General features: G+C 38.1%; 1 protein-coding gene across 2 annotated transcripts; it reads right to left on the reverse strand.

Annotated features, from left to right (window-relative positions):
- Window positions 1–1296: 1296 nt before the first annotated feature.
- On the reverse strand, window positions 1297–24969 carry LOC149280801 (serine/threonine-protein kinase Nek7-like). Of its 2 annotated transcripts, XM_089500083.1 has the most exons (10): window positions 24905–24969; window positions 24696–24699; window positions 18209–18349; window positions 15484–15546; window positions 13177–13287; window positions 9437–9545; window positions 8723–8830; window positions 7475–7569; window positions 3124–3237; window positions 1297–1398 (listed from the first exon to the last, which is right to left on the reverse strand). In XM_089500083.1, exons 1-10 carry the CDS (start codon window positions 24967–24969, stop codon window positions 1297–1299), a joined length of 912 nt encoding a protein of 303 aa, XP_089356209.1. The 2 variants fall into 2 exon arrangements, with proteins under 2 accessions (XP_089356209.1, XP_089356210.1); XM_089500084.1 differs by lacking the exon at window positions 24696–24699 and having other exon boundaries at window positions 24913–24969.
- Between the last annotated feature and the right edge of the window lie 594 nt (window positions 24970–25563).

The following is a 25563-nucleotide window of genomic DNA, read 5'->3' on the forward strand; positions in this document are numbered from 1 at the left end:
GCCAGAGGATTAGTGCAATGCATTCAACACTTTTTCGTCAAAGATAAAGGTGAAGGACAGAATATGAACTTTGAGTTATTGCTACTAAGTTGAAAATACCAAAAATAATCATCCTTACCAATTCTAGATCGATTCAAACGGGAAACATAGAAAAATATGTATATATTACTGGCCAGAAAGTTTCTTTTAAAATGTGGTTTTAATGAAAAATATTGCAATTATAAGGCATCTACTGGGAATTCATTCATGCCAATAGTTGATTTTGGTCCTAAGCGTTAGTTCATCTTAAATAAAATAAATCTATGTGTATATACTTCTATTATGTCTGCTGCAACCTAGCGCTAGCCAGATTTTATATATATATATATATATATATATTGAACTGCAGAGTTATTAAGAGAGGAAATTGACTCACTTAAGAAATAGGATTTGTATATAGCAAAAAAAAAAAATTTAAAAAAGATTTACTAATAATTACCATAAATCTTTGGCTTTGAGATAAATGCTGTTGTGGTGAAAATATAAAATATACATAAAATACATTTTACATATAAAATGTAAGATAAAAAAAACACAACAAAACATTACATTGCACAAAAGTTTACCTAAAGATGTAAAAAGGCACATGTAGCCTTTATTACTACTATAGGGGAAAGAGGGTAAGCAGCATGGTTAAAATTAAAATCATAATTTCTCATCTCCTGGTGGCTCTTAATGGGTTAATATGGATACCAACTGCCAACAAGTGCGAATCAACCAGCAAGTTAACAATCACTTCAGTTAATTCACCAAGGTGGCAGCTTTTGTATTTTTTTTTATTATTATTATTATATTTAGTACCTCTCTAAAATCCACCAGAGGCTTTAAACCTTTTGAGGAGATTAAGTCAAGTTTTGTAGTTTTACTTGTAATCCTGTTTATTGTTTTACACATCTTCCTATTCCAAACCAAATGTGGATGGGGTACCTACTGTGATACTGCAAAACAAATCCTGTGTGTTTGTAAAGGCATTTACTAGAATCACCATGAGATATTCCATTATTTCTGGGATGATACAGCACATTTATCATTACTGCAAAAGACTGGGTGTGTATGAGCACCAGATTCCTTCAGCGGGGAGTAAAACAGTATTAAGGGAAAAATACCCAATAGCAAAAGCCCCAAATGGCTAACCTTTGCTACCAAAGGGGTCCGTGCTACAGACCTCTCCAGTAACATAGGACTAATAGAATATGGGTATACTGCCCCACAATAGGTCAATGACTGGGGCAGGGAGACTCTGTGCTGTACCCCGATTTAGCTGCTGGTGTGCATGCGTTTTGCCACCTCGTAAACATAAGTGACATCTGGTCTCTTCTCTGGGTCTGGATTGATACAAGTGTTCACCAGCATTCGTAGCTTTTGTTGAGAAAAAGAAAGGGAGACAAAAACCAAATATGTTAGTACTTTGCTTACTGCATGAAGCATCCAAACCACAGAACTTTTGTTAACGTATGTTATGAATATAGCATTACTGGGACTTGGGTTTTACCACCATGGTCTACCACATGGACAGGACACACTCTCGTCTATGTATTTGTTTGCAATTCTGTTACTGTGCTGTAATAATCAATAGGCGAGGACCTAGGAGTTCCTATTGTTTGTTTAATGAAGGACCTCATCCCAGCCTAGATCCCTTGAAAATGTATACTCCAAACAAATTTTTAAAAAAATGGGTCTAATGAATTTAAGAATTTATATTTTTCCCGGGTAATCTTATACTGACAAAATTATTTTACTACATAGTACAGCCAACAGAAGACAAACTTTCTATGTCGGGTTAAAAGGAATAGATCATTTGAGGGCCTTAAACCCTTAAAGTTTAAGTTAAAAAACAAAACCTTCATTAGTTTCTTTCAAGTTTCTTCTCAGTCACCCCCTGCCAGAAAACAACCTATGCTAGGGAAACGCGTGCATCATTATTTAAAACTATTCATCGTAAAATGTCTACCACTTAATCCAGCAGAAAATCTTAAACGTGGACAATCAGCAGCGTAGCTTTCTTAGAGAAATCAGAAGCCCATCTGAAATTTAGTTCACCTATGGTAAGCGGGACAGACAAAGGACACCATCCCATGAGGCATTTGCCTGGCTGCCCAATGTCAAGTCCATGCCCGTTTTCTAATAAATATCTTAAATGCTGAGAATTTTCTTTTCAGTGCCAACAATTCTTACCTCTGGATCTCAACCATCTTTTTGTAAGGGCTTTAACATTTAAGGAGAAGCAGAGACAGCCACCACTTTAAATTTTAGTAGCAAGGGTTAATTTAAGGTGAAAATCTGCATTTTTATTTTTATTTTTTTTATTAAAATTTCTCACAGTGGCTTTATAGTGAAAACTGAGCATTTCACAAAAAGAGAAAAAAAAAATCCATCTCCCACTCTGGGAAGATTATCTTCAGTAGGGCATAGATTTTTTTATTTTTTTTTTTATTTGTGCCCCTGGGCTCTGACTCCAGATTCACACTTAGCCGCAGTATCATAGCCCTCCAGGCAGGACCGGCACAGCCGCTCCACTGAGTGGTACCCTCATTATAATCTTGCTGAAGGTCGTCATGGCAACTGCCATCCTGGAGCATCCCTGTACCTTCCTAATAAGCTACCATGTGAAATGCAAATGCGGACAGTCTGAAAATTAGTCAAGGAGAATAGGCGATGAGGATGCAGATATGTGAAATATTCATGTGCAGAATAGAAGAGTAAAGGGGGGTGGAAAGAAGGGGAGGGAAAGAGGAGACAGCGTGAGTGTCAGAACAAAAGGCTACCCCTGACACTCATACCATCATTTTACATTTGTGCTTGCAGTCAACTGCACAGAGAGGAACGGAAACAGGCTGCATATATGATACACCACATTTATGTGCTGTCAGGGCACGTGTGTTTAACTGTAGGTGCAAAACAAACACACAATATTTGTACAAAATTATTGTCCAAGTTAACAAAAAGCGTCAGAACCACAAAGCACTAAACCTAAGAAAACGATTATATTAGGAATCTTAAGGAATGTCTGTAGTTTCGTAAATGAAAATGTGATAAAAAAACCTAAACACCCTTAACACTAAATAAATGGCCATTTTTTCATACCTCCTCTGAATAATGGTCGGAGGGTAGAGGGGGATAGTCACATTGTTCTATCTTCTTACACAAAGAGTAAAGGTTCATCTTGTCTCCATAAAACGGGCTCTGTAATGCCGCCATCTGGAAGAAAAAAAAACAGCAAAAAATGCTATCAAACTGTCTGTTTTCAGCATTTAACACTTTAAATAAGAAGTTTGCAGGCACAACTGATGATCTTCCTCTACGTGGCCCAGTTTTGCCCGTAGTTCTATACTGGGAAACGCAGAAACGGGAGCATAAAGCCCTTCTACCCTGAGCTAGTCAAGGGATCTGACAGCATTTCCTACGCAAATAATGTCCTACTACTGGAGTGAAGATATATATGTTAATATTAACATTGTGTTAATTAATAATGTTAAGCTAACAAGGTCTGGTTAACAGTTTCAGTTTCGAGCATGTCAAGTATGATTTTAGCAACCCAAAACTGCCGGAGGAGTATTGTTGTCAAAGGAACATGTATGCGAAGAAAGTTCTGCGATGCATACCAGAGAAAGGAGCAGGCAATACATAGTAAGTAAAATATGTACATACAACATGGTTTTTACATCATTTATTCACTTTGAATACGAATACAGCTTATTCACAAAGACCTACAGTGACCGCAGTGTTTTCCCTGGTCTTTGCATAAAAATATCTGCTGTTAAGAGATAATGGACTTTAGAGGGATAAAGGGATCGCTTTAAAAGCCACGCACATTACAAACTTGTATGAACGATTCATTTTAAGATTTTTTCTCTGCCCCAAGAATAAACGTGATGTTCACTACAAATGAAGGTTACATCATGCGAGAGACGTTTTGACTGGCGAGAGAAGAGCACAGAACACTGGGCTCTACAAGTCATCAAAAGAAAATAAAAGACTCAACTGAGATTATTAAGGCACACAAAAACGCCATCGATTTCGTAAAAGCATGTAAAGCATACAAAAATAGCACATTAACTAATGTGAACAATAATATTGGGAAAGGAGGAATATTGACTACAATTACTAGTATGTCTCACTGAGGATCTGCTTTGAACATCACAGGTAAAACAGGTAATGTAATGCTGGATGTCTTTTTTTATTTTTTTTTTTAATAAAACAGATGTAGTTGTCCCAAGGCGTCAAAGACGATGTTTCTCTTATGGTTAGCAATAATAGTTTTATAAAAGTGTGCATGTCATCCCATGGTTGGACTATACTGAAGGAGGTACACAATCAGGTTCTAAACGACGGTATTAATGTGCAGCCAATACTGTGCAGAAAAGGGCATGCAAAACTAAAACATGTCCTGGCAGTAGCTATACAAGAACCTGCAACCCCTAGGAGTATAAACAAGGGGTTTAGCCCTAGAAAGAGGCATATCATATGATAAAATGCCCCAAACAGTTGGTAATTGGCCATGTTGCAGCCTCTGGGTTAGGGTCAAGCTGATCTTTTTGATGGGCATACATAACACCAAGTTCTTACAATGACAGCTAGTAGCAGAGCGGATATGGAATCTTTGATGATGAGTTTGTGGTTGTGTGGTGTATCATGCTTCTCAAGTCCATGTTTCAGGTTACGCAATAACAGAGAGGGCTTTTACTGGAATCTCAATGTTACAGAAACATTGTTTTCTTTGTTTATTACCAACAGAATAGATATCCCGATTGGGAAAGAGACTCTACTTTTTTGTATTTTGCCAGCTACAAATACAGTCGGGGAGGGAGGCCAGTTCTTCTTGGCGGGTAAATCTAAAATGTGAAGGTTTTAATTTATTAACCTAGCAGAGCCTTCTTTCCCCTCTTGTAACGGTATGTCTTAATGTGTGTTGATGTCCCTGTCAGCGTTGCATATTGCCAATTTTAGTGCATTAGTTCATTTTCATTCTCCATTTTAGCAGTGCTACGAGATGTGCTGGCGCTCCATTAATAAAACGTTATTTAAAGAGTACTGGCACGATTTTCACCTATGTACTGGGATATTTTACACTTGGCGCTCATGAGTGCACATGCAAATAGAAGAGCCTGCCAATGTAGAAAAACAAACACCTATTATACACATACGGTATGTGGGCTGGAATGAAAAAGATCTTTAGGTAACTGAATACTAAAAGATCACGGGTCACGCATATCCCAGAGTAAAATGTCCCTTTGCCCTTTACTTACAGAAATCTGCATAAAGGTATACTTATTACATGGCAAACACATAGTTAAACTCTTATATGCATATAAGAGATATCTAGGCTATTCGATTTAACTCTTCTCTTCGGCAGGCGGCTAATACCCAGGGAAAGATTCCAAGCCGTCTCGTAGTTCGCCATCCAGTTTGTTGCGTTCCACAGCTAAGCACTGCCTTGCAGGGTGCATCTGTCAGTGAACAGGTTAATGTCACACGTTGTAGGTGGGAAGGGAAAAAAAATAATAAAATAACACGCAGAGCGTCCCCCGGAGGAGCCAACCGCGACTAGTATATTTTCATGCATCTCCTGCTTTGACAGATGAAAAATGTCAACTGTCCTGTTTTTATTTTGAAGCTTTATGCACTATTCATCTGCTTCATTAGTGTATCTTCCCGACTTCTCTCTGACAGCTGCTCTCTCTCTTTCTCTCCCCCCTTCCTCCTCTCCACCTCGACTCCCCCCCACCCTTTATTTCTCCTCTCGGCAGCTGAATTTTTCAGGCTAATTTGATCTTGCACACTGAGCCGATCTTGGGGAATGATTGACTTGCTCTCCTGACCTCGCGGCCTGATTAGTATTCCTGGGGTGTCTTGAAAGGACAGGATCCCACTGTCTGTCTTTAAGGCTGGTGGCAGTCTCTCTCTCTTTCGCTCCCTCTCTTTTACTTTCTCTCCCCATGCTGTGTTGAAAAGCCACCAACTTACAACCTTGTCAAAAATGCAGTCGCTGTGCTTAACAATAAGACAAAGGGGAAAAAAATAGCATGTAATACCCATTTTTGCATGTAAAGGTCTGCGTACTAAAAACGAATCTTCTTCATCTTAATTGAGTCGTGCTAATTTGCATATCAATTAAAAAACACAGAATTAAAGGTCCTAATTTATCTGCAAAGCAACCTCTTCTTTGCGATTGTAATTTTTGTAGCTTGATCTTCATTAGTTCACTCTGTGCCAGAATTAAAAAAAAAATGAAGGGATTTTTTTTTCATATTTTACAGAAGAAAACCAATTTTCCTGAATGCAAAGTGCACTTTGGATATCGTGACCCTTGCTAGAGGATGTACATGATTGAATAGAAACAAAAAAAACAAAAAAAAAAGATCAGGTATGCTGCTAATAAATTGGAGCAAGAGTAGGAAAATCATACAAAGCCAACCACGTTTTCATGGTCAGAGCAAAAGGCAATTAATTAAGATTAAAGTATAATTAGAGATTAAAAGCAGAGGCACTCAGGTCCCAGGGTCAATTAGAACACTACTAGCTAGCCAAACATTGCAGCGTATACAGAGGATCACAGAGGGAGCGATGTACTAGCACGGTTATGTATTAAAAGCCTCTGTAGAACAGAAGTCATCACTTAACTACATATCCGCTAACATGCCAAGGTATTGGAGAAAGAGTAAGAAGTGGGGACATATTCTAGGTATGGTTAAAGGCGGTATCGGGCTTCTATGAGATAGATGAGCAAGTATCAAATGTATTTTCATTTTTATTGCAGATTTCCCCATTATAATGGCACAAGCGAGTAAGAATTGAGTTGTGACTTGGGGGTAAGGCAAGCTATGAAGTGTTGGCCATTTTTCTTGAGCTAGCCTTCCTCTCAGTTGTATCATTTTGAATATCTTGAATAATTTCCCAAAAGCAGAAGGGATAATCCAAATGTGGACAACGTGCTCACTTCCATAGAGACAGATAAGGATTACCGATGAAGCCCACAGCTAAAACCTACACGAGGCTGTTGGTTCTATTCTGCAGTGAAAACGCTTAGGTCTTAGGTGTTGGATGTGGACTGGTCTTATGGGTGGGATCAGTATGAAATGCTTATGGCCATATTTATTCACATTACGGATTTAAAGTGAATTTTTCTCAGAAAACATAAGGAAATAAAACGACATCTTTCCTTCCACCTTAGAAAACAGTTACTATGATTCCGCGTAGGTAATGTGCAGCTGTGTACAACAGAGCAATATGGATGAAAGCAAATGGCTCCAAGCACACCTCTGCTGACTACCATGAGAGCGGGCCGGCTGCCACGGGAACACGGACTTATTCACTACGCAGAGTTTGCACACACTGTTCACTTGCTTAATATTCATGGTAGTATTTAGTGTGTGCCAAGTCATTTTAAAGCATTAACGTACGCGATCACTTGTAGCCAATACACTTTGTTCATTACCTCATAAAGCAGACATCCCAGTGACCAAATATCTGATTTGAAATTGTATCCATTCTCATGTATTCTCTCAGGTGACATGTAATATGGAGTACCAACTGAAAGCAAAGAAAAACCAAAGGTAAACTTGACTTGGCTTAAATCAAACAAAAAAACCCCAAAAGCTATGCATCTAGTATGGAGGAAGAAAAATACATAAATGTGTTTATTCACAATACAGAGTTTGGGCCCTCTTCTTCTTTAGTACTGATAGTTTTAACACACATTAAGACCTATTTTACATTGTCCTCTATTGTAGCAGCCTCACAGAATCCGCTGGAGCTAAAGAAATTAACGTTACGTAAACCTGGTAAACATTTTTATCAATATATACCCAATAGCATGAAGTCAACAAATTTACAATATACTCATGAACACTGACACACTGTATATAGGGATACAACAATGACAGGGCCTACAGAATATTGCTTAGAAAGAAACCCAGACCTCAACACGGAATAAAGCGTTCAAAGCATGGTGTGACAATGGCTAAATTAGAAGGACTTGTGTCTTCTTCAACAACCTTTGATACATTATTATAGCACTTGTTTATAGTGCCAAGTCTGCTAATTTACTAACTTGCGAAACCATCAGACTTCATGACACTCAGAATTGTGTTCTTTTTACCTTTATTAAGTTCTAACAACTGTGCCGGAGCGACTTATATCATCTGTCCCTTATTCAAAAAAACCCAAAAACAACCCTCATATCCCCTTAAGCCAGGCTCCCCTGGTTCTTGGAGCACGGCCTCTTGTTCTTGCACTTCCCCTTATGAAATATACAGACGTTACCCAACAAATTAAACAAAAAAAGTCCAGACTGGTTTGCCGTGTCACATTTTTGGACCATATAAAAAGAGCTCCGTATTTTATGAAGCCCTTGTAATGCTTTCTTCATCCCGCTGTTGGTAACGTTATTTTCTTATCTGTGGCTAGTCCCATGAATTTCTCTCCCCCCTTTAAATTTTAACGACGCTGCCATAAAATAAATAATCAGTGGTTATGGTGGCAGCGGGTTCTTTTAATGTCAGTTGCAGGGTCAAAGGTCTTCATAACAGGAAACTCCTGAAAGCTACGTGAAATTAATAGTGTGTGCCTTGACACAGGTTAATAAGGCTTTCCGGAGGGGGCCGTGGGTTTCACAGCTGACACATGGCATCATACGGGGCAGTAAAACACCCGTTCAGTCCCTGTGCCTCTCAGGACGGCTTACCTAAAGAATGCGCAGCTGTGGTTTTGGAGCTGAAGAAGCGGCCCAAACCTAAATCCCCCAGCTTCACCACGCCTGTGGCTGTTATAAACACATTGGCTGGCTTAATATCTGCGGGGGGGAAGAGAGCAGGTTAGGAAGCCAGAGAGAACAAATCAAAATAACAAGCAGCGAACAAACATATAAGCACATACATGTAAATACAAGTGTACGCCTTCTAACAAAATTACAAATATCCAAACGCTAAGGAGGGTGAGACGAAGATCCAAATCACGGAGTTTTAGAGATGTATTAGCAGTACAATATGCTTGTCACAATGGTTGCCATGTTAATGCTTTGAATGTTACTTCATTTGTTTAAGGAATGGTTACATGCTGTTGTATGTCACCGAGCACTCCCTGCTTACGAAAAATATATGGAGGTGACAAAGGGCAAAGAGTATGTGGTAAAAAGGGGCGGATCCCATATTTGGCACCTCCCATCGGTAATTCACACACACATTCATGCTCACAAACTTGACAACACTTTTCTAATGATCCAAATGCACTCATGTATATATTTGGTTTATCCTGTGTGCATTGGTTTGTCCATTCCCTGACATTAGCAGTAATATGTTGTATTATCATAAGTGTAAACTGACTGCAAATTTGTAGATTTTTCTTAAGTTCCACTTTGAATATTATAGTTGTAGAAAAACTACGGTAGCTTAGATCTCACCTCTGTGCATGACACGACGGGAATGCATGTGTTCCAGAGCACTGCAGAGCTGTACAAAGTATTTCCAAACAGTCCTCTCTGGGATCAACCTTTTCTGCTTTTTAAAATGCTGAAATTACAAAAACAAAATATCCAAAAGTTAGCAATAAGTAAGTGTGCACTTGTGATAGCAGTGGATAACAGTTTACTGTATACACAATTTTGCTCAATTAATTTGAACAGAAGCTATCCATTCTTTAACTTATGTTTTAATTTATTTCACCTTTGTTACCCTGCGCTGAAGCGGAACTGCATAATACAACATTAAAATTGCAAGATTTGTTTGGCTTTTACCTATTGAATCCCTTTAGACACATCCATACCTTCTATATTACACATTTATTAATATCACTGGCTTAAGGGTTTTAGAAGCAATTTTTTTTTAAATTTTCTTACTTGTAGTGGTAGGACTAAGGGATATTGGGGCACTTTTCATTATTTTTTTTTGCAGTATGGCTTAAGATACATTCTGGGTGTCAGTGATGTCATGGTGACATGCCTGGGGTCCCCATGACTATTTCATTTAATCTCCCCCTTAATTTGTTTTAATCTTTTTTTTTTTGAAGGGAGAAAAAAAACGGATAAGCGAGCAGGGCTCCACAGTCCTGTATTGCTGGTTGCAATGTGTGTGATCAGCCAGCAGGGGATGCAATCGGAGATGTCTGCAGGTCAAGAAAGACCCTACTGAGTCTCATGTCCTTGAATGAACTTCCTGTGAGTGTCAACACAAACACCTACCAGAAGGGAATGCCATATCGCAGGATTCCTTGTATAAAGGTGTACAGGTGCTCTCGCCAAGCACCATTACATATGGTTGGTCAGCAGGAAGTCAGCAATGTCAATAGAAAGCATGATCTCCTGTGTAGGGGCAGGGAGATGCAATAAAGTAAGGGCTTACTGCAGGCTTGACAAATTTGTTGTGAATCAAGGCGCCAGCTAAAAAAGTTAGGAGCCAGGATTTTTTTTTAAAAACTAACAGTTGGTCAAGAGTGATCTTATCATCATCAGCCCACTTACTAAACTCAGTGTTTGACCTGGAAGCACCATGGACTTTCAGGTCAGTGCTGGTTTGTTTTTTTTTTGTTTTTTTTAACTCTTTCAATGCTGATGTTCCATTGGAGCACAGCATTGACTGATATTTAGTCCCCACAAGCTTGTGGGGACAAATGTTAACCCCTGCAATGCCGCGAATGTGTCACACAATTGTGGGACTGAAGGGGTTAACGCTGCACTGTCGCTCTCATGGAGCGATCAGGCAGCAGGGGAGGGTTGGGGATGGTCTCCACACTCATGTGGAGACCGAAGAACCCTCTCCCCTGTCCCTGAAGCTGCCTCTGGCAGACCACCAGCAGCAGAGCCCCGTACAAAACGGGAATTAACCCCTAAAACGCTGCGATCGCGGCATTGAAGGGGTTAACGCTGCACTGTTGCTCTCATGGAGCGATCAGGCAGCTGGGGGGACACACAACCCCCTTCCCTGAAGCTGCCTGTGGCAGCTGAAAACGCGATTGCTGGTTTTCCTGCAACCGCGTTTTCAGCCTACAGGATCACTCCGTGGGAGTGATCTCAGGCTCGAGGGCGGGCTCTGAGTGGCTGTGCTGTCTGCCCTGACTCCTGGGCAGACAGCAGCAGCAATTTTTTGTGGATGTAAGAGGCTGACAAACACCTAGGCGCCAGGACAAAATTCTGTCGCCATGGCGACCTGGTGCCTGGGATTTGTCGAGCCCTGGCTTACTGTTATACTCTGAGGGGCATAAAGGGAATAAAGGGACAGTTGACTTAAATAAGACAGTCTAATGTGCCTAACACAAGAAGAATGAATATTAAGATACTCGTTGAGGAACCTTAACCTTCTGAGTACATTAATATGTATTTTTCCAAACAGAAGCTTGAAGCAGTCAATCAGTGGCAGAGAAGTTCCCTCATTAAATTCAAAACCAACACTTTCCAACGTGCGCCCTAGGGTCCGACCAGATCCCTGCACACGGTGTTCCCCAGATCTCGTCTGAACACATCTCCCGCAAGGCATTTATAGCTGGGGAGTCTGGAAAGGGTCAAATGCATATGAGGGGATTCTGCAGAATCCCTCCATGCATCTCCAAAATAACACAGCTATCATATGCAATAAAGTGGATGTGAAGAATGAAGTGTCCCTTTAACGGCGTTTACTCCACTGATACATCTAAGGCCATGCAAGATTTCATTAGGGATGCTGTTTGTTCTTTTGTCAGTCAGCATTGTGGGCCCGAGTTCCAAATGCAGGCTTTGCTTGTAGCACCGTTCAGTACTGAACCCAGTGAAGACTTAATAGCTGGACATGCCAATGCGTAGTATTTTATTATACATACGATATCACAATGGAAAAATAACCACATTTAACTCTGGTAGGGGGGTTCAAATTGTTGGTGATCTAAACTGTTCTGCCTCAGGAAAATGAAAGCTACATATTGTAAACATGTCGACAGTGTTTTTTATTTTTAATGGAAAAAAAAATGCCAAAAAATAAGAGTCTTGTTCTCTTTGCAGATTTTGTTAAATGAAAACTTCTAAAGTGTGTTATATCTCTGGGTGATATCAAAAACTGTTCTTCAAAATCCCCAGCGGTTTTGTACCTTTGAAAAGTTTACACTGAAATGTAGCAAGTTGCATCCTCTGTAAATGTTTCTATGCATGAAAGAGGAATTAAACAGAAAGCTAGCTTGTAGGCTGTGCAACCCCTTCATCTTGGTCACACTTCAAGCCTGATATTCCAAACCAGATTTACACATCACAGAATGTTTGATGTCAATAAGATGGAGATCAGCTTGTTAGTGCATGAGATCAGGTCATTAAATAATGAGACTTCCTATACCTATATGCACAAACACATACAGAAATATAATTACTGTGTGATCTTAGACTTTTCTCATTAGGTCTTAATGAAGAATGACCTTCACAAGAATGATGCCTATTGCTTATACTTTACGTTATGCAATAGAGATCACTTTTGTATCCAAACTCTAGCAAGAGGGGAACAACCCATTAAAATTCATTGTTATACAATTAAGTCTCATGCTGTGGGTGACATTACAAGTTTAATTCATTTTGCTAGTATGAGGTGTAAACCAAAGTTAACATTCTATGTAGGGAAGATGTGTGATGTATGACTAACGGGTCTACTGCAAAAAATGGTTTTATACACCAAAGCCATATTTTGCTTTGCAGCAAAATGCTGCAAAAACACTTGTTTGAGCCCTGCAAGAGAGTGAATACATCGTACATAAAAATCAACCCACAAACAAATGAAGATGTAGTGGAGACAGAGAACCGCAATTTTGTATTTACTTTTTCAAGTACTTATTTTGGAAAAGTGTATAAGTAACCAATAAAACTGCTTAAAGGGGCATGTCAAGACATGCCTGTTTTGTTTTTTTGTTTTTACCCAAGGCATCATTAGACCAAATGTTTTGATTATATTTTGTAAGTGACGTGCAGTGTTTCATTGTCGAGGATCATTTTTTAGCTTTAAAAAGTGCTAAAGTTTCAGAAAACAGAAGATAGAGGCAACTACTGTATTTATATTATTACTTTATAGACAGACATACAACAATTACACAACAGAAATGCAAATCTAATTTAGAGCAGATAAATACAAACATATCGCACTGTGGTATTTGTGTTTTGACACTTTCTAAAAAGTGTTGTAAATCAATCACTTGTACCTTTATCATCCTAGATAGGTCCCCAGCATCTGCTAATTCCAAAACTATATTCAGCTCATTGTCCTCAATGAAGGAGGCATAGTACTTAATTACATTCGGATGGTTCAGTTGCTGAGAGGAAAACAAATAAAAGCACATTTTAAATTGAAAAGCTTAACAGTCCCACAAAAGTAATGTTTTACGAAATAAAAGGTTATTTTGTCACAAACCTGCTATACAAAATGGGCTAAATAAATCAGGGGATTAATGTGAAGAAACAGAGACATAGTAACCGCATCAGCTTCAAAGCAACCTTGTTGAAGAACAGAAAACTATCACTAAAACAAGTGGTCTCTAATGGCCACTGCCTGAAAATTCTGCAGCCTGACCCACCATCATAAGACATATTAACACATATTATACAAAGGATTGTGTGTGTGTGTGTGTGTGTGTGTCTTATGGTGGTCTCACAAGCATTCTAATGTATGCACTGGTCCTTTAGCAAGAATTGATGCAAAGGCAGAGTAAAGTGAATTAAAAGACTGGTTGCATAGTGACGAGATATTTTTCATCTAACCATACATATGTGGATTTTGAAAAGAAAAATTTCGGTGCGCTAAGCTAGTCTCAGGCTCAAAAATTACCAATGTATAATACGAGGTCTACCAAACAGGTGTAAGCATGCTGCAAAAACAGTATTGGCTGCACAATGTATACAAAAAAACAAAAACTGTCTGTGCTTCTTACCCTAATAAAGTTGGCAACAAATATATAAACATAATATAAATGAGAGGTTTTGGTTATATGAATTGGCCAAACCTCTCATATATATTATGTTTATATATTTGTTGCCAACTTTATTAGGGTAAGAAGCGCAGACAGTTTTTGTTTTTTGTATACATATGTGGATTTTGATCCAATAGCAGTGAAAATAGAGCCCCTTTTAATATTCCAGGCTACATGAAGGCCAAGAAGCATTTTATTTCACTGTTGGGGTAATATATTTCCAACATTTTGATAAATGCAGCAAGTCACCTTGTTTTTAGATAACATTAAGTTACAAACTTCTTATACATCTACACTGTAAAATATCAACATCTTCTAACATGACCAATGAATTTACTCACATTACAATACTTTTTGTTAAACCCACTGTGAATTGAGTTGAACTTACTTAAAAGATTCATCGTTAATTGCTTGAAGACTGAGGACATAGGGGATGCTGGTTCTTAAGGACCAAAAAAATATCTCCTTATAGTTAGCTCTAAATTAAAAAAAAAAAAAAATCCCTTCCCCCACACCCTACAGCATCCATTTACCTAAAATAAACTAATTTAAAAAATGGAAAATAAACTGACTACGGTTTTATGGGAAGAAAAAAAATAAAAAATAAAAAGAAGAATAGGGGGTAACTTAATTTGGGGCAGCTAAACTAACTTGGGAGATCTTCAGTCACTTTTTTCTGGGCAAGAAAATAGTGGTTTTATAACAATTATTAACACTACCACCTTGTAAAAAAAAAAAATAAAAAAAAATACTACCACAAAATTTGACAAAGGCTGGTGGTAGAATTGGTGGATGGAAACAGTTAAAATACCTGAGGTGCCTACTTTTCAAACACATATGAATTTACAGGCTAAATTAAATTGGACAGCTCGAAATATGTCCCAAATAGGAAAGAGGCGCATGATGACCAGACGTCAACATTTCAAGTTGGAAAATGTACATCTCCCAAACAACCACACAAATGTGTTATAAGTGTACTCAGGAGATGTTGCTGGACACATAGGGTGATTTTTGGCAGTAATATATAGATACATTTTTTTGCGTGGAGGAAAAAAAAACCCACTAAAAATGTACTACCACAAACTTTGACAAAGGCTGGTAATAAAATTAGTGCATGGAAAGATTTTCAAAAATGTATGGTATGAAGGGGTAAATAGAATTGGCCGGATTCAAATGTGTCACAAATAGGACATGGGGGCAGGATAACCAGATGTTAAAATTCTAAGTTGAAAAAAAACCCCAATAGTCTGGTCCTTAAAAGGGTTTATAAAGTTGCAGTGTTATATGTGATGATACTGTGTGGAATGTAGGAGCAAAGTGACTAACATTTTTCCTGTAAAATGTACACATCTATCTTCTCTTATTTAAAGATGCCAAGCTCACAGAGGATGTTGAAAAATAAGCGGTTCAAAGCCTTGAAGTGGCACAAGGAGAAGCCTGCTAGACGAAAGAGATAGCTAAAATCATCAAAGCTACCGATTCCACGCACACAAAAAATGTGCTCTACAAACAAACTGTAGGATTGCTTCAAAAAGTGTTTACCTTAAGGAGGTCAATTTCTTTGATACAGTCTGCTCGTGCCTTGGCATCCATCAAATCAAAAATCTGCACAAGATTAAATAAAGATGAAGACAAGGTTATTTTTAAAAAAAAGATACAATTAATGTGAGGACAGAGACAGTGCTTAAAGACTGCTGATTAATATTTATGCGAGTAGAAGGGACAGTGAGAAAACCCTTTAGCAAACTGCAATGATAGCAAACTTTCACTACATCTCTTGTTTGTATGAAATCTGGTATGTCTGGAAGGAAGAAAGCACATTTTTGTTATTACATTTTTGTGATGCTAGATACGCAACTTGGACACCATAGCTCTTCAAATGGGATAATGGTTTGGTCTAGGAGTGAAAAGCTTCACTAACCAAACTTGCCTATGTAAGGGCAGATCATATGAAGCTAAACATGAGGTCAAACAGTAAACAACAATTTTAGACACATGTAGGCCCACATTTGGTAGTATAATTTACATATACATACCTCCATACACAGACGTGCACACACTCAAAACTCGTTTCACTTACACAAAACATTAATTGAAAATTGAAGCATCTGAGGGCTTCATGAAATAAATTCTCTTCTTAAAAAAAAACAAAAAAATTTTTTTAAAGTTTCTATGGCAACAATATATCACTGCCAGTCACATGAGAATTTAGCATCCCCTGAATAATTCTGAACAAAGAAAACATTTACAGTATCAAAGAATTACAAATAAGTACTCGAATTATATTTGTAATGCATTTATTTGGAAATGTGTTACTCTGCTGAATTTATGTGGAATACCCAATTTAACAAGAAATGTTATTTAGTGTTTAACTGTGCCACTTTCCACAAAGTATACGACCAGGTTTGCTGATACTTGTGATAAAACTTTGAAACAAAGAACGCAAGCAAATTTTTCTTTGTTAAATGATAAAACTCAACCCAATCATTTTAATTAAAGAACAAAACTAAAAAAGTGTTTGCATAATTAACTTGCCGTGCTTCAAGGTTTAAGTCTGTGTGACTGCACTTGACAGATTTTTTTTTTTTTTTTTTTTCAACAATATTTTGAAATCATTTTGTAAGCGTTTCATTCTGGTGGCACCGAGCTCCCGCTGAACACTAGAAACAAAACTTACGGCTGCTTGCAAAACAAAATTGTGAATTGTAGATTATTTGCAGAGCTGCTGGCAGCTGCCAGTCATTGGAGAGACACAAAATGTTGAATTTCCTCAAATATATGCAGATATTATGTAGATGAATAAGAGATATGGGATTTAGAGCCCAATAACTGCCAGTAAATGAGAAGTCTTGGTGGGATAAGAGAACCAGAAGGATCATTTTCATATTCAGGTTCTGCGTGGCCATTATGCAGATATATCACACAATCTTATGCATGTGTCAATGGCAGACTTTGTTTTGTTTTGTATGTATAATCCTTTCAATATTATACAATAAACAGACACAAACTGTAACACATATACAGATACAAAAACAGGTCTACTGATTATTGATTATAACAAAGCAGTCATTGTAGCTTTCTTTGAAAAGCTATAAAAAAAAAAAAAAAAGCTTAACTATAACCTAACCTGCCCAACCCTATACCCTTGCAGCAGGAAACACATCAGGGGTGCCCATCGGTGTTCTCTGCACAAGGTTGTAGCTTTTTTAATAAACATGTAATCAACCATTTAATCTTAATCGATTTTTTTTTTTTTATTTCAAATATGTATAAATTCACAAACAGCAGCAATATAAAATGACATCCATAGTGATAATAATACACCAATCTCCTGCACTTAAATAAGACATTTGACAGTTATTTCAACATTCAGATATCCATCTTGCTATTGTTGCTGCCTATACAAACTACTAATAAATTTTAGACATATAGACCAGATTATTCTTAAGATATCCACTGGTCTCTTGTCCAAATAGAAACAGAGATAAAGAGAAAAGAAAAATAAAACAGAGGGTTTTACCACAATCATACCATCCATTCATACCAGTCATCACTTCAGGCGTTTCCTTGCATATATAGGTTATAATCCCTTAACCTCAACGCGGGTCAGGGTATTTAACCAACCAGGATCTCCACACTTTGTAGAATTTGTATAACTTCTGTTGCGCTTGGTAAAATCCACGTTCCATTACACATTGATGGTTAATTTGATTTATAACATGGTCTATACTAATTGGTCTTTTTTGTAGCCAGTGTCTTGCTATGATTATTTTCATGGCCAATAGACATTGAATAAGCAATGCTTTTTGGCTAACAGAGATATTATTCAAATTCATGTGTAACATGGCCTTGTCGAGAGTGGGACTTATATAGTTATTAAAAATTTCCGATACAATCTCAAATAACTCCTTCCAGGTATGTTGTAGCACATTGCAGCTCCACCATATATGAACGTATCAATCAATCAATCGATATCTTAATGTATTATTCTGAAGAAAATGCAGCTGAAGGTGTGGCAACGAAGGTGTATTATGCCGACACACACACACACACACATTTATCCCTCACACGAAATAAATCAGTGTGTATGGTGTGGCATATTAAAAGTCTTTATACTGAATACATTAATGATTTCACATCCAAAGCCAACATCTAATGATGCATCATGATCGAAGAACACACACTCACAAACCTGTACATCCTCTACATGGACATAAAAACATTTTTAGCTTTGCCTGAGAATTTTGATTTGAGAAATGAATCTTACCTGTACTTTCTTCAGGGCTACGGGAACTCCATCTAAAAGGCATGTGGCTCTGTAAACTTCACTAAACTGGCCACGGCCAATCTTCTTCTCAATCTGGAAATTAGCCAGCGTGTTATAACCCATGTCCGGCCGCAGTGCTTTCTAGAAGTACAACAGATCGTCAGTCTACAGACGAGTACGGGCATGTACATAATAAAACTGTATATTATTAGATAAAGATATATGTGTGTGTATGTAGAATCTTGTCAAAGGCCAAGGCCTTAAGGTAACCTTTTTCATAAGACCCTTTAAATGTACGACTGTGGGGAAAACGACCTGGGGCTAGCTTGTCCTTTCACATTGTATGTGTATGGCAGAGAGTTTGGGATTGTGTATATTGCTTTGCTACACAACACATGTAACATTTCACATACACTGAAATCAGTAATGCCCCAAAAAGATTTCAAGCTGCCAAACCCAACAAAAATCAGGCTAAACACGTCTAATTACATGTTTACAGCATGTCATGTACGGCTCAGGCACAAGGAGGACAGCAAAAAAAAATAGTTGGAAGTAAAAAGACAACACAAAATGTACAGGTCTGTCTAGCATCAGGTGCTACATATCCTCCTCTGGTTCAAGATTTGTATTTATTTTTGCAGGAAATAATAAGGAGAGCATTATATTTTTTATAGTTATCTGTTACATCTTACTCTTGATACCTTTATTTTTTTTTTTTTACGGGGGAAAAATAAGTACCATGAAAAAATGCATACTAAACGTTATATTTGTGCAATATTGCAAGCTGTTGGGACCAAAATACTACTAATTAATAACATTAATATTAATAAGTACATATTTAGCTGTTATTCAACTTTAATTGAGCTCTTTCGTGGCAACTCTGCTCCTCTTTCTGGATCTTCTCTCTTTACAAGAATTTTAAAAGATATAAACCCAGCAGTATATTGGAGAGAGGAGGTCAGATGCATGCTGGGAACTGTTCTAACAGCAAGATAAGCAATGCAAGAACAAATGTTACTATAAATATCTTTAAGACTACCAAACTGTTAAAAATATATAAAAACAGACAGTTTTTTTTTTATATTCCAGCAATGAAGTATCTTTTCGTTGACAGGTCGGTTTAAGCAACAGTATGAAACAGAACAGAAATAAAGATTATAACTACAGATTGAGCAGAATATGACAAATGAAAGAAAGTACTTGCCACATCGGGTTCAAAAGATCAGGAAACAATAACTAAACTAGGAGAGATATTAGTAATGTTTTCCACACATGCTCTTTTGCTTTATTATGCACATTTTATACGTGTGTATATACATACATACACACACTATAATATATGTGTGTGCGCATAAATGTGTGTGTGTTTATAGACATATGTACTAAAAGCAAAGAAAAAATCTGACTAGACAAGATCTAAGTCTTTCCCCCACTTTGAAAGCACATTTGAATTTGACAAAGATTAGCGTGAGTCTCCGAGACACGGTGACAGCCGCATGCTGAGTCCAAACTCTGGCTAATGTGTTTTGGCATGCGAGTTTGTAATCACACATTTACATATGCAATGACCTATATTTGCATGTCAGATCACACACTGTCTGGCTTGGTTAGGGCTGAGCGCCTCCCTGCAAGAGGGGGCCAGAGTGGCGGTCCAAGGCCAGAGGGCCACGGGCTTGCTCTGTTAGATGGGGTGAAGCTGCCTGTGCTGATTAAGCTGATGAGCTCTGAGCACGAGACACTTCATTAGAGGTAATCTGTTTAACAGTGGGCAGTGTATGCAAACTTCACAGCCCGATTCTGGCGTACGTTCCCCTCTCTGCTCCCCCAACCCTTCTTTACAAGAAGGTCGCTAAGTGACAGTCTGTCACATGTGCCATCACAGGGGTTTTGGAGGTTAAAATGATGCACAGCTAAACAATACTTCTATTCAATGATTTTAAGGAATTCCTCCAAATCCTTTGAAAGGAGGTATTTATACAATCCTTTATACATGCCAAATAGCACGGGAAGGTATGTCCTTAAGCCCCCAATTGACTTAAGTCATATTCTCCTCATGGCGAAGGGAAATATTCACTTTTAGAACACCCCTCGTCGTATTTTACGTCATTTAATATTACAGAAAAAAATAATATTCTTAAGTCAAAAGACAAGAAAGATCCCTTTCTCCCAAATAACATGTGCACATCAACAAGGTTAAAACCTTAAAAAGTTAAAGGGGCAAAAACCAACCACTGAATCCAGGACTTCAGGAGGTAGTCGGCAGTTACCAATAAAATCTGCTTAGAATACACACACATACATACATACATACACACCCTTGCACAATGCAGTTTAACAGTCTATCTTAAAAGATATAATGAAAGAATTACATCACTAAGATACTGTACAATAAAAACAAACACAGATAAGAAATGAAAAAGCACTTGCTTGACGTAATGAGCAAAACAAAAAAAAAAATCATTAACTTGCAGAAACGTATTTTGTAGAGAGGACTGAGGTATAAAGGGAACTTCCACAGCAGATGGTGCATAATATATTAATAATGTATTAAGAGACGCATAAGGATAAAGGGGGACATGCAGCAAAAGAAGAAAATGCATAAACATATTCTATAATCACAGAGCAGAAGGAGCCAAAAGATCCACGTGCTTTATGAAATCTAAAGATGTACCAAAATATACAGCCGTGTTGTGTTAAAGTAAAAAGAACAAATGTGCAACACAGGGGCAAAGGAGGCAACTCGTTTTAGAAGGTCTGGCCAAAGGCTCGGGACAGGTCTATCTTTTTAATCTTAGCGTGTTTTAAAGTATGTTCTAATTAGACTAATGGAACTTTCTTAACAATGTTACACATTAATGCATATTTTGTTGTCTATAAACATATTACTGTGAGTTTTGGGGCTGTTGAACACCACAATTGACTCATCTCCATCAAATATCTTGAGCTCCTAGAAAAGAATCAAGGGATTTAGGACTGTGCCTTCAAAAAAGGACCATTTGGAGGTATGTTGAAGGTAATAAAGAAACATTACACATACAGGCAAAGGGACAGCGCACATGTTAAGCCACAGAATATGCTCCTCCTGCAACCCCAACCACTAACATAAGGAGGATTACAAAAAAAAAAAAAAAAAAAAAAAAGTACAAAGAAGCGCTATGGAGGCAATGTAATATATGTTGCAGTATAAACCTCCAGAGTGGTTAACTTCAAAAAGTAATGAATTATCTCCAATGCCACGTATGTATACACTTATACATTTGACAGTTATTACAGCCTCCGACACACAGTCACTATCCAGAGGCAATATCGTCTCTCTGAAATGTCTTCAAAACAACTGCACTTAAATGTAACAAATTAACTTAATTATGCAAAAATCTGCAATAATAGAGTGCGAAACGATGACGAGGGGACACTTTTTTGATGGTGATAAGAGTGCATTGCTGGAGATTGAGAGAGGTGGCATGATTAGAGAATACGGAGAATCTGCTCTATTTTACACTGATTATACGAGGTGACACGGAAAAGAATACCTGCACAAAACGTAAACAATGGGTTACAGCTAAGAAAAGGACATTTCAATCAACCGCAAAGACAGCTTGAGATAAATTTCTCTCAAAATGTCTAATGTTACCAGATTACATTTACTGGATGGTTTCTATTTTTTCCTTCTCATCAGCACTCCCAAAGCACCCTTAAGACCTAAATTTTTTCAGCTGACCTGGAAGATTTCTTTGAGGTCTGGAAATCCACCCCCCCCCTCCACTTCATTCCACTTTGCATACTCACCACCCACTGAGACCAAGAGCAGCCTTAAAATCAGAGAACATACTCACCCCCTCAGGACACAGAAGATAAACAGATGTGTCAAGAGCTTATACATGTAATGAGCTAAATAATTATAAGAGTCTAGGGGTTTGGATCTTAGAGCCAGACAAAAAAAATATAGGAGACATTTTTTTTCCCATGATGTTGTTGCGTCTATATAAGTTTCAGTCATGTCTCCCCTCTCCTTCTAAAGCGATGCTCCACCATTATATGTTCCCTTAATATAGCTGGGAACTTGGCTTTGACCCCAAGTCTCAATGTGAAGGAGCAGATTCTCAGGGACACAGCATGGAGCTGCCTCCTTCCCATTCTACATTGCTGTGACCATATATAAGAATCTCAATTGGCATGTTTGCGACCAGTATGTTAGGGTTGATATCCCTGCTTGAATGAAGGTGACTAAATGGAGTGCATCTTTAAATAGCAACACACCAAGGTTTCCTTGAGGGCCAGACTTTTGAACACATTTGGCGAGTCACGCCATAAAATCTTCACGAGCTATTGAAGGATGAATATTTCAAGAGCATAAGGGACAGCTCATTTAGAAAGATCCCATGAATGCCCCTTTGTAATAGATATGTTTTAAATCAGAATTCCGTACTTTAGTATCCATTCTATGATCTCTCAGAATATCTATACCTTTCTTCAGATAGGGTCTCCAGAAATGGACAGGTAAGGTCTGACCTGTATAGCAGCATACACATCTCCCTCTTCCCGATACTAATGCCTCAATCTATACAACTCAACACTCTGCATCCATCTTCCAGGGCCAATCTAAATGCTAGGTGTCTCAGACAACCGTCACCCTAGAAAATCTCACCAATTAGCGGGGATAGGTCTAGGGTTTACCCAAAACGGTAATGTTGAAAGCCTTTTAAACATGTGGAAGTTATGTACAAGTCTATATGCATAAATTGCAATTCTCTGGAACGGCCTACCTAATTCTGGCAGACTTTGGTCTAGTTATTTTAACTTAAGATGTTCTTAACCCACAAAAAAATCTAATCCATATATCATGATTAATTCATTCTAATCATCTCAACTCAAGCACCTCTCATTCCCCCACAATCTCCTAATAAATGTATGCTTGCAAGAGCACGGTCCTCTTCTCATTCTGTACCAGCAGTTCTCAGTGTGTGTCAATGTTATGTCAATTTTGTATATTGTTATTTTTAGTGATATTGTTAATTTCGGTGTACTGTTTTAGTAGTGCTACAGAATGTGCTGGCATTCAATAAATGTAAATATAATGTGTTGGGGGGTAGCAGTTTCCTCCCTTGGCTATTAGGCCAAAGACTGGCCCAGCCATTTTTCATTGCACAGTGACACAGACAAGTGTTTCCATTCATACTATCTGTGAGAAATATGTTTCTATTAAAATATGCTGTATACCTATATCTATATGTGCTGCCTAGACAGTGCTCATCTCAGGTGTGATCTCAACGCAGATTCACATTGCGACAATACATTGATAACTTCATTATCATTTAATTCAGAAGAGTAAATTGTTGTGTAGCATAGAAGAAAAGCTCAGTATTTTGCCCTAAATCTTCATGCATGACAGTGAAATTCAAGTTATTTCTGAAAATTGAAATGTCTATAAACAATCACCCTAGTCTTTGTAGCTATTTGTTAGTAAATGGACAATGAAACCTATTCTCCAACATGTTAAAGTGTTAACTCAATTTAACCACTTAAGGACCAGGGCCATTTTACACTAGAGGCCAAGAACAATTTTTATGTTTTTGCTATGTCTTTCATTTCGTGTACCTACCCATTTTGGTTTCTTTGGGACAAATAGAGCTTTCTTTAAAATCATATTTATAATATATATGTAATACATTTAATTGTTTTACAGGTACATAAAATATACATATCAAGTACAAATGGGAAAAAAAAATACCAAAAATAAGTTGCCTAGTTCTGGAGACCACTTTATATCCCTATATGTTCATTTATTTAAATAATAAATATATATAAACCAGAGTCTTGGGACCCAGGGAATCATTGTATCTTACTGTTCTCTGCCTCTCTCCACTCACGATCGCAGTGAGAAAGTGAGACAAAGTCATGGCTTACAAGCAGTGGTGCATTCACCTTGAACGCTGCCCTAAGACCAAACGGACCCCAGCCTGTCCAAGGCAGGCCTCCTGAATGCACAAAAAAGGTGCCTTTAAGAGATAGTGTGCTAGGATATGGCGTGTGAAGGCCGGATTGGGAGATCTCCTCTGTAACCAGTCCATCTGCCCCCTCTAGTTTTGTAGGTTTCTTTTATCTTTATTTATTTTAACATAGGTTATTCAATACCCGAGAGCATCTTCTCCCTCCTTCTGTTCCCAACATACGAACATACCACACCTCATGTGCCGCTACCGGGTTCCCAATGCATAAGCGTGCACTAATACCCCTTCTAGGTGCCCTGGCTCCCCCCGACTTCCAAGCACACGTGCGCGACTATCTACGTTGTGTGCTCCCAACGCAAAAATATCTATTGTTTGTGTTTTTTTCATTTTTCTCTTAAGTATACATTGTTTAGTTTAATCTGTAAACATCAGTCTATACTGAACAGTAAAACACAAAGTTAGTGACTATAAACGTAAATGGATCCCACACGAAAGAGCATATTTACTGGTGTTTGTATATGTATATACAGTTACGGAACTTGTCTTTTTATTGTTTTTCAGAAATACGTCCCCCACCCGTCTTCTCATTTATGAATTTCCTGGTCAGATGCTAGAATTTCTAGCTGTGTTGTAATTTAGTATTTACAGTATGTAGGAAGATATTGATTTCAAGTCCATAACAGGTATTATATTTTTACCGTGTTCAGCGTGTCTACTATCAGCAAAGAGCAAAACAGCCAAGCTCCACAAGCTTACCTGTGTTTGGAATTGAGAGACAGGTGGCCCCTGCGTGGCCTGACACTGCTCCTCCATTCTATCAGATACACTGGAACGTCACAGCTCTACAACAGACAAAAATAACCGAAAGAAAACACTTTATATACTGAAGATATATATACGGCTCGAAGTACTCTTCAAAATAACAATGCTAATAGCAAGCACACCTGATTATGACATTAAGCTTCTAAAAACTAAGCTTCTCGAACTATCTACTTCAGGAAATTTTAAGAGGTGTAAGAGCCTTGAAGTTTGAAGTCTAAATGGGACATTGTCCTCACTAGTCCATCACTGGTCTCAATGAACTAGTTGAGGTCACTAAAGATCTGCCTCGAAGCCGACCTAGTTGCACTTTTTGAGTGCAGACCTCCGTAGTATGATTCACGCGTGAACGGATGTGGAGGGTCAGGATGTGATGACATATGCTGGAGCTTTGCACAAGACATGAAGCAGAGAAGGTGGTGCTCCTTGGCTTGGTACAGGCCCAGTGAAGCCACTCACATACATACATAGTGTTATATTAATGCCACAAACGGATCTTCCAGATTATGTGTAACTTAAACTATACTTTCCAGATTTATATACCGTATTGGCTCGAATATAGGCCGCACTTTTTCCCCCCACTTTAAG

The sequence above is a fragment of the Sceloporus occidentalis genome, unplaced genomic scaffold (assembly GCF_023333645.1).
Source record: "Sceloporus occidentalis isolate IW3139 unplaced genomic scaffold, rSceOcc1.0.p SCAF_147, whole genome shotgun sequence".
NCBI lineage: Eukaryota > Metazoa > Chordata > Lepidosauria > Squamata > Phrynosomatidae > Sceloporus > Sceloporus occidentalis.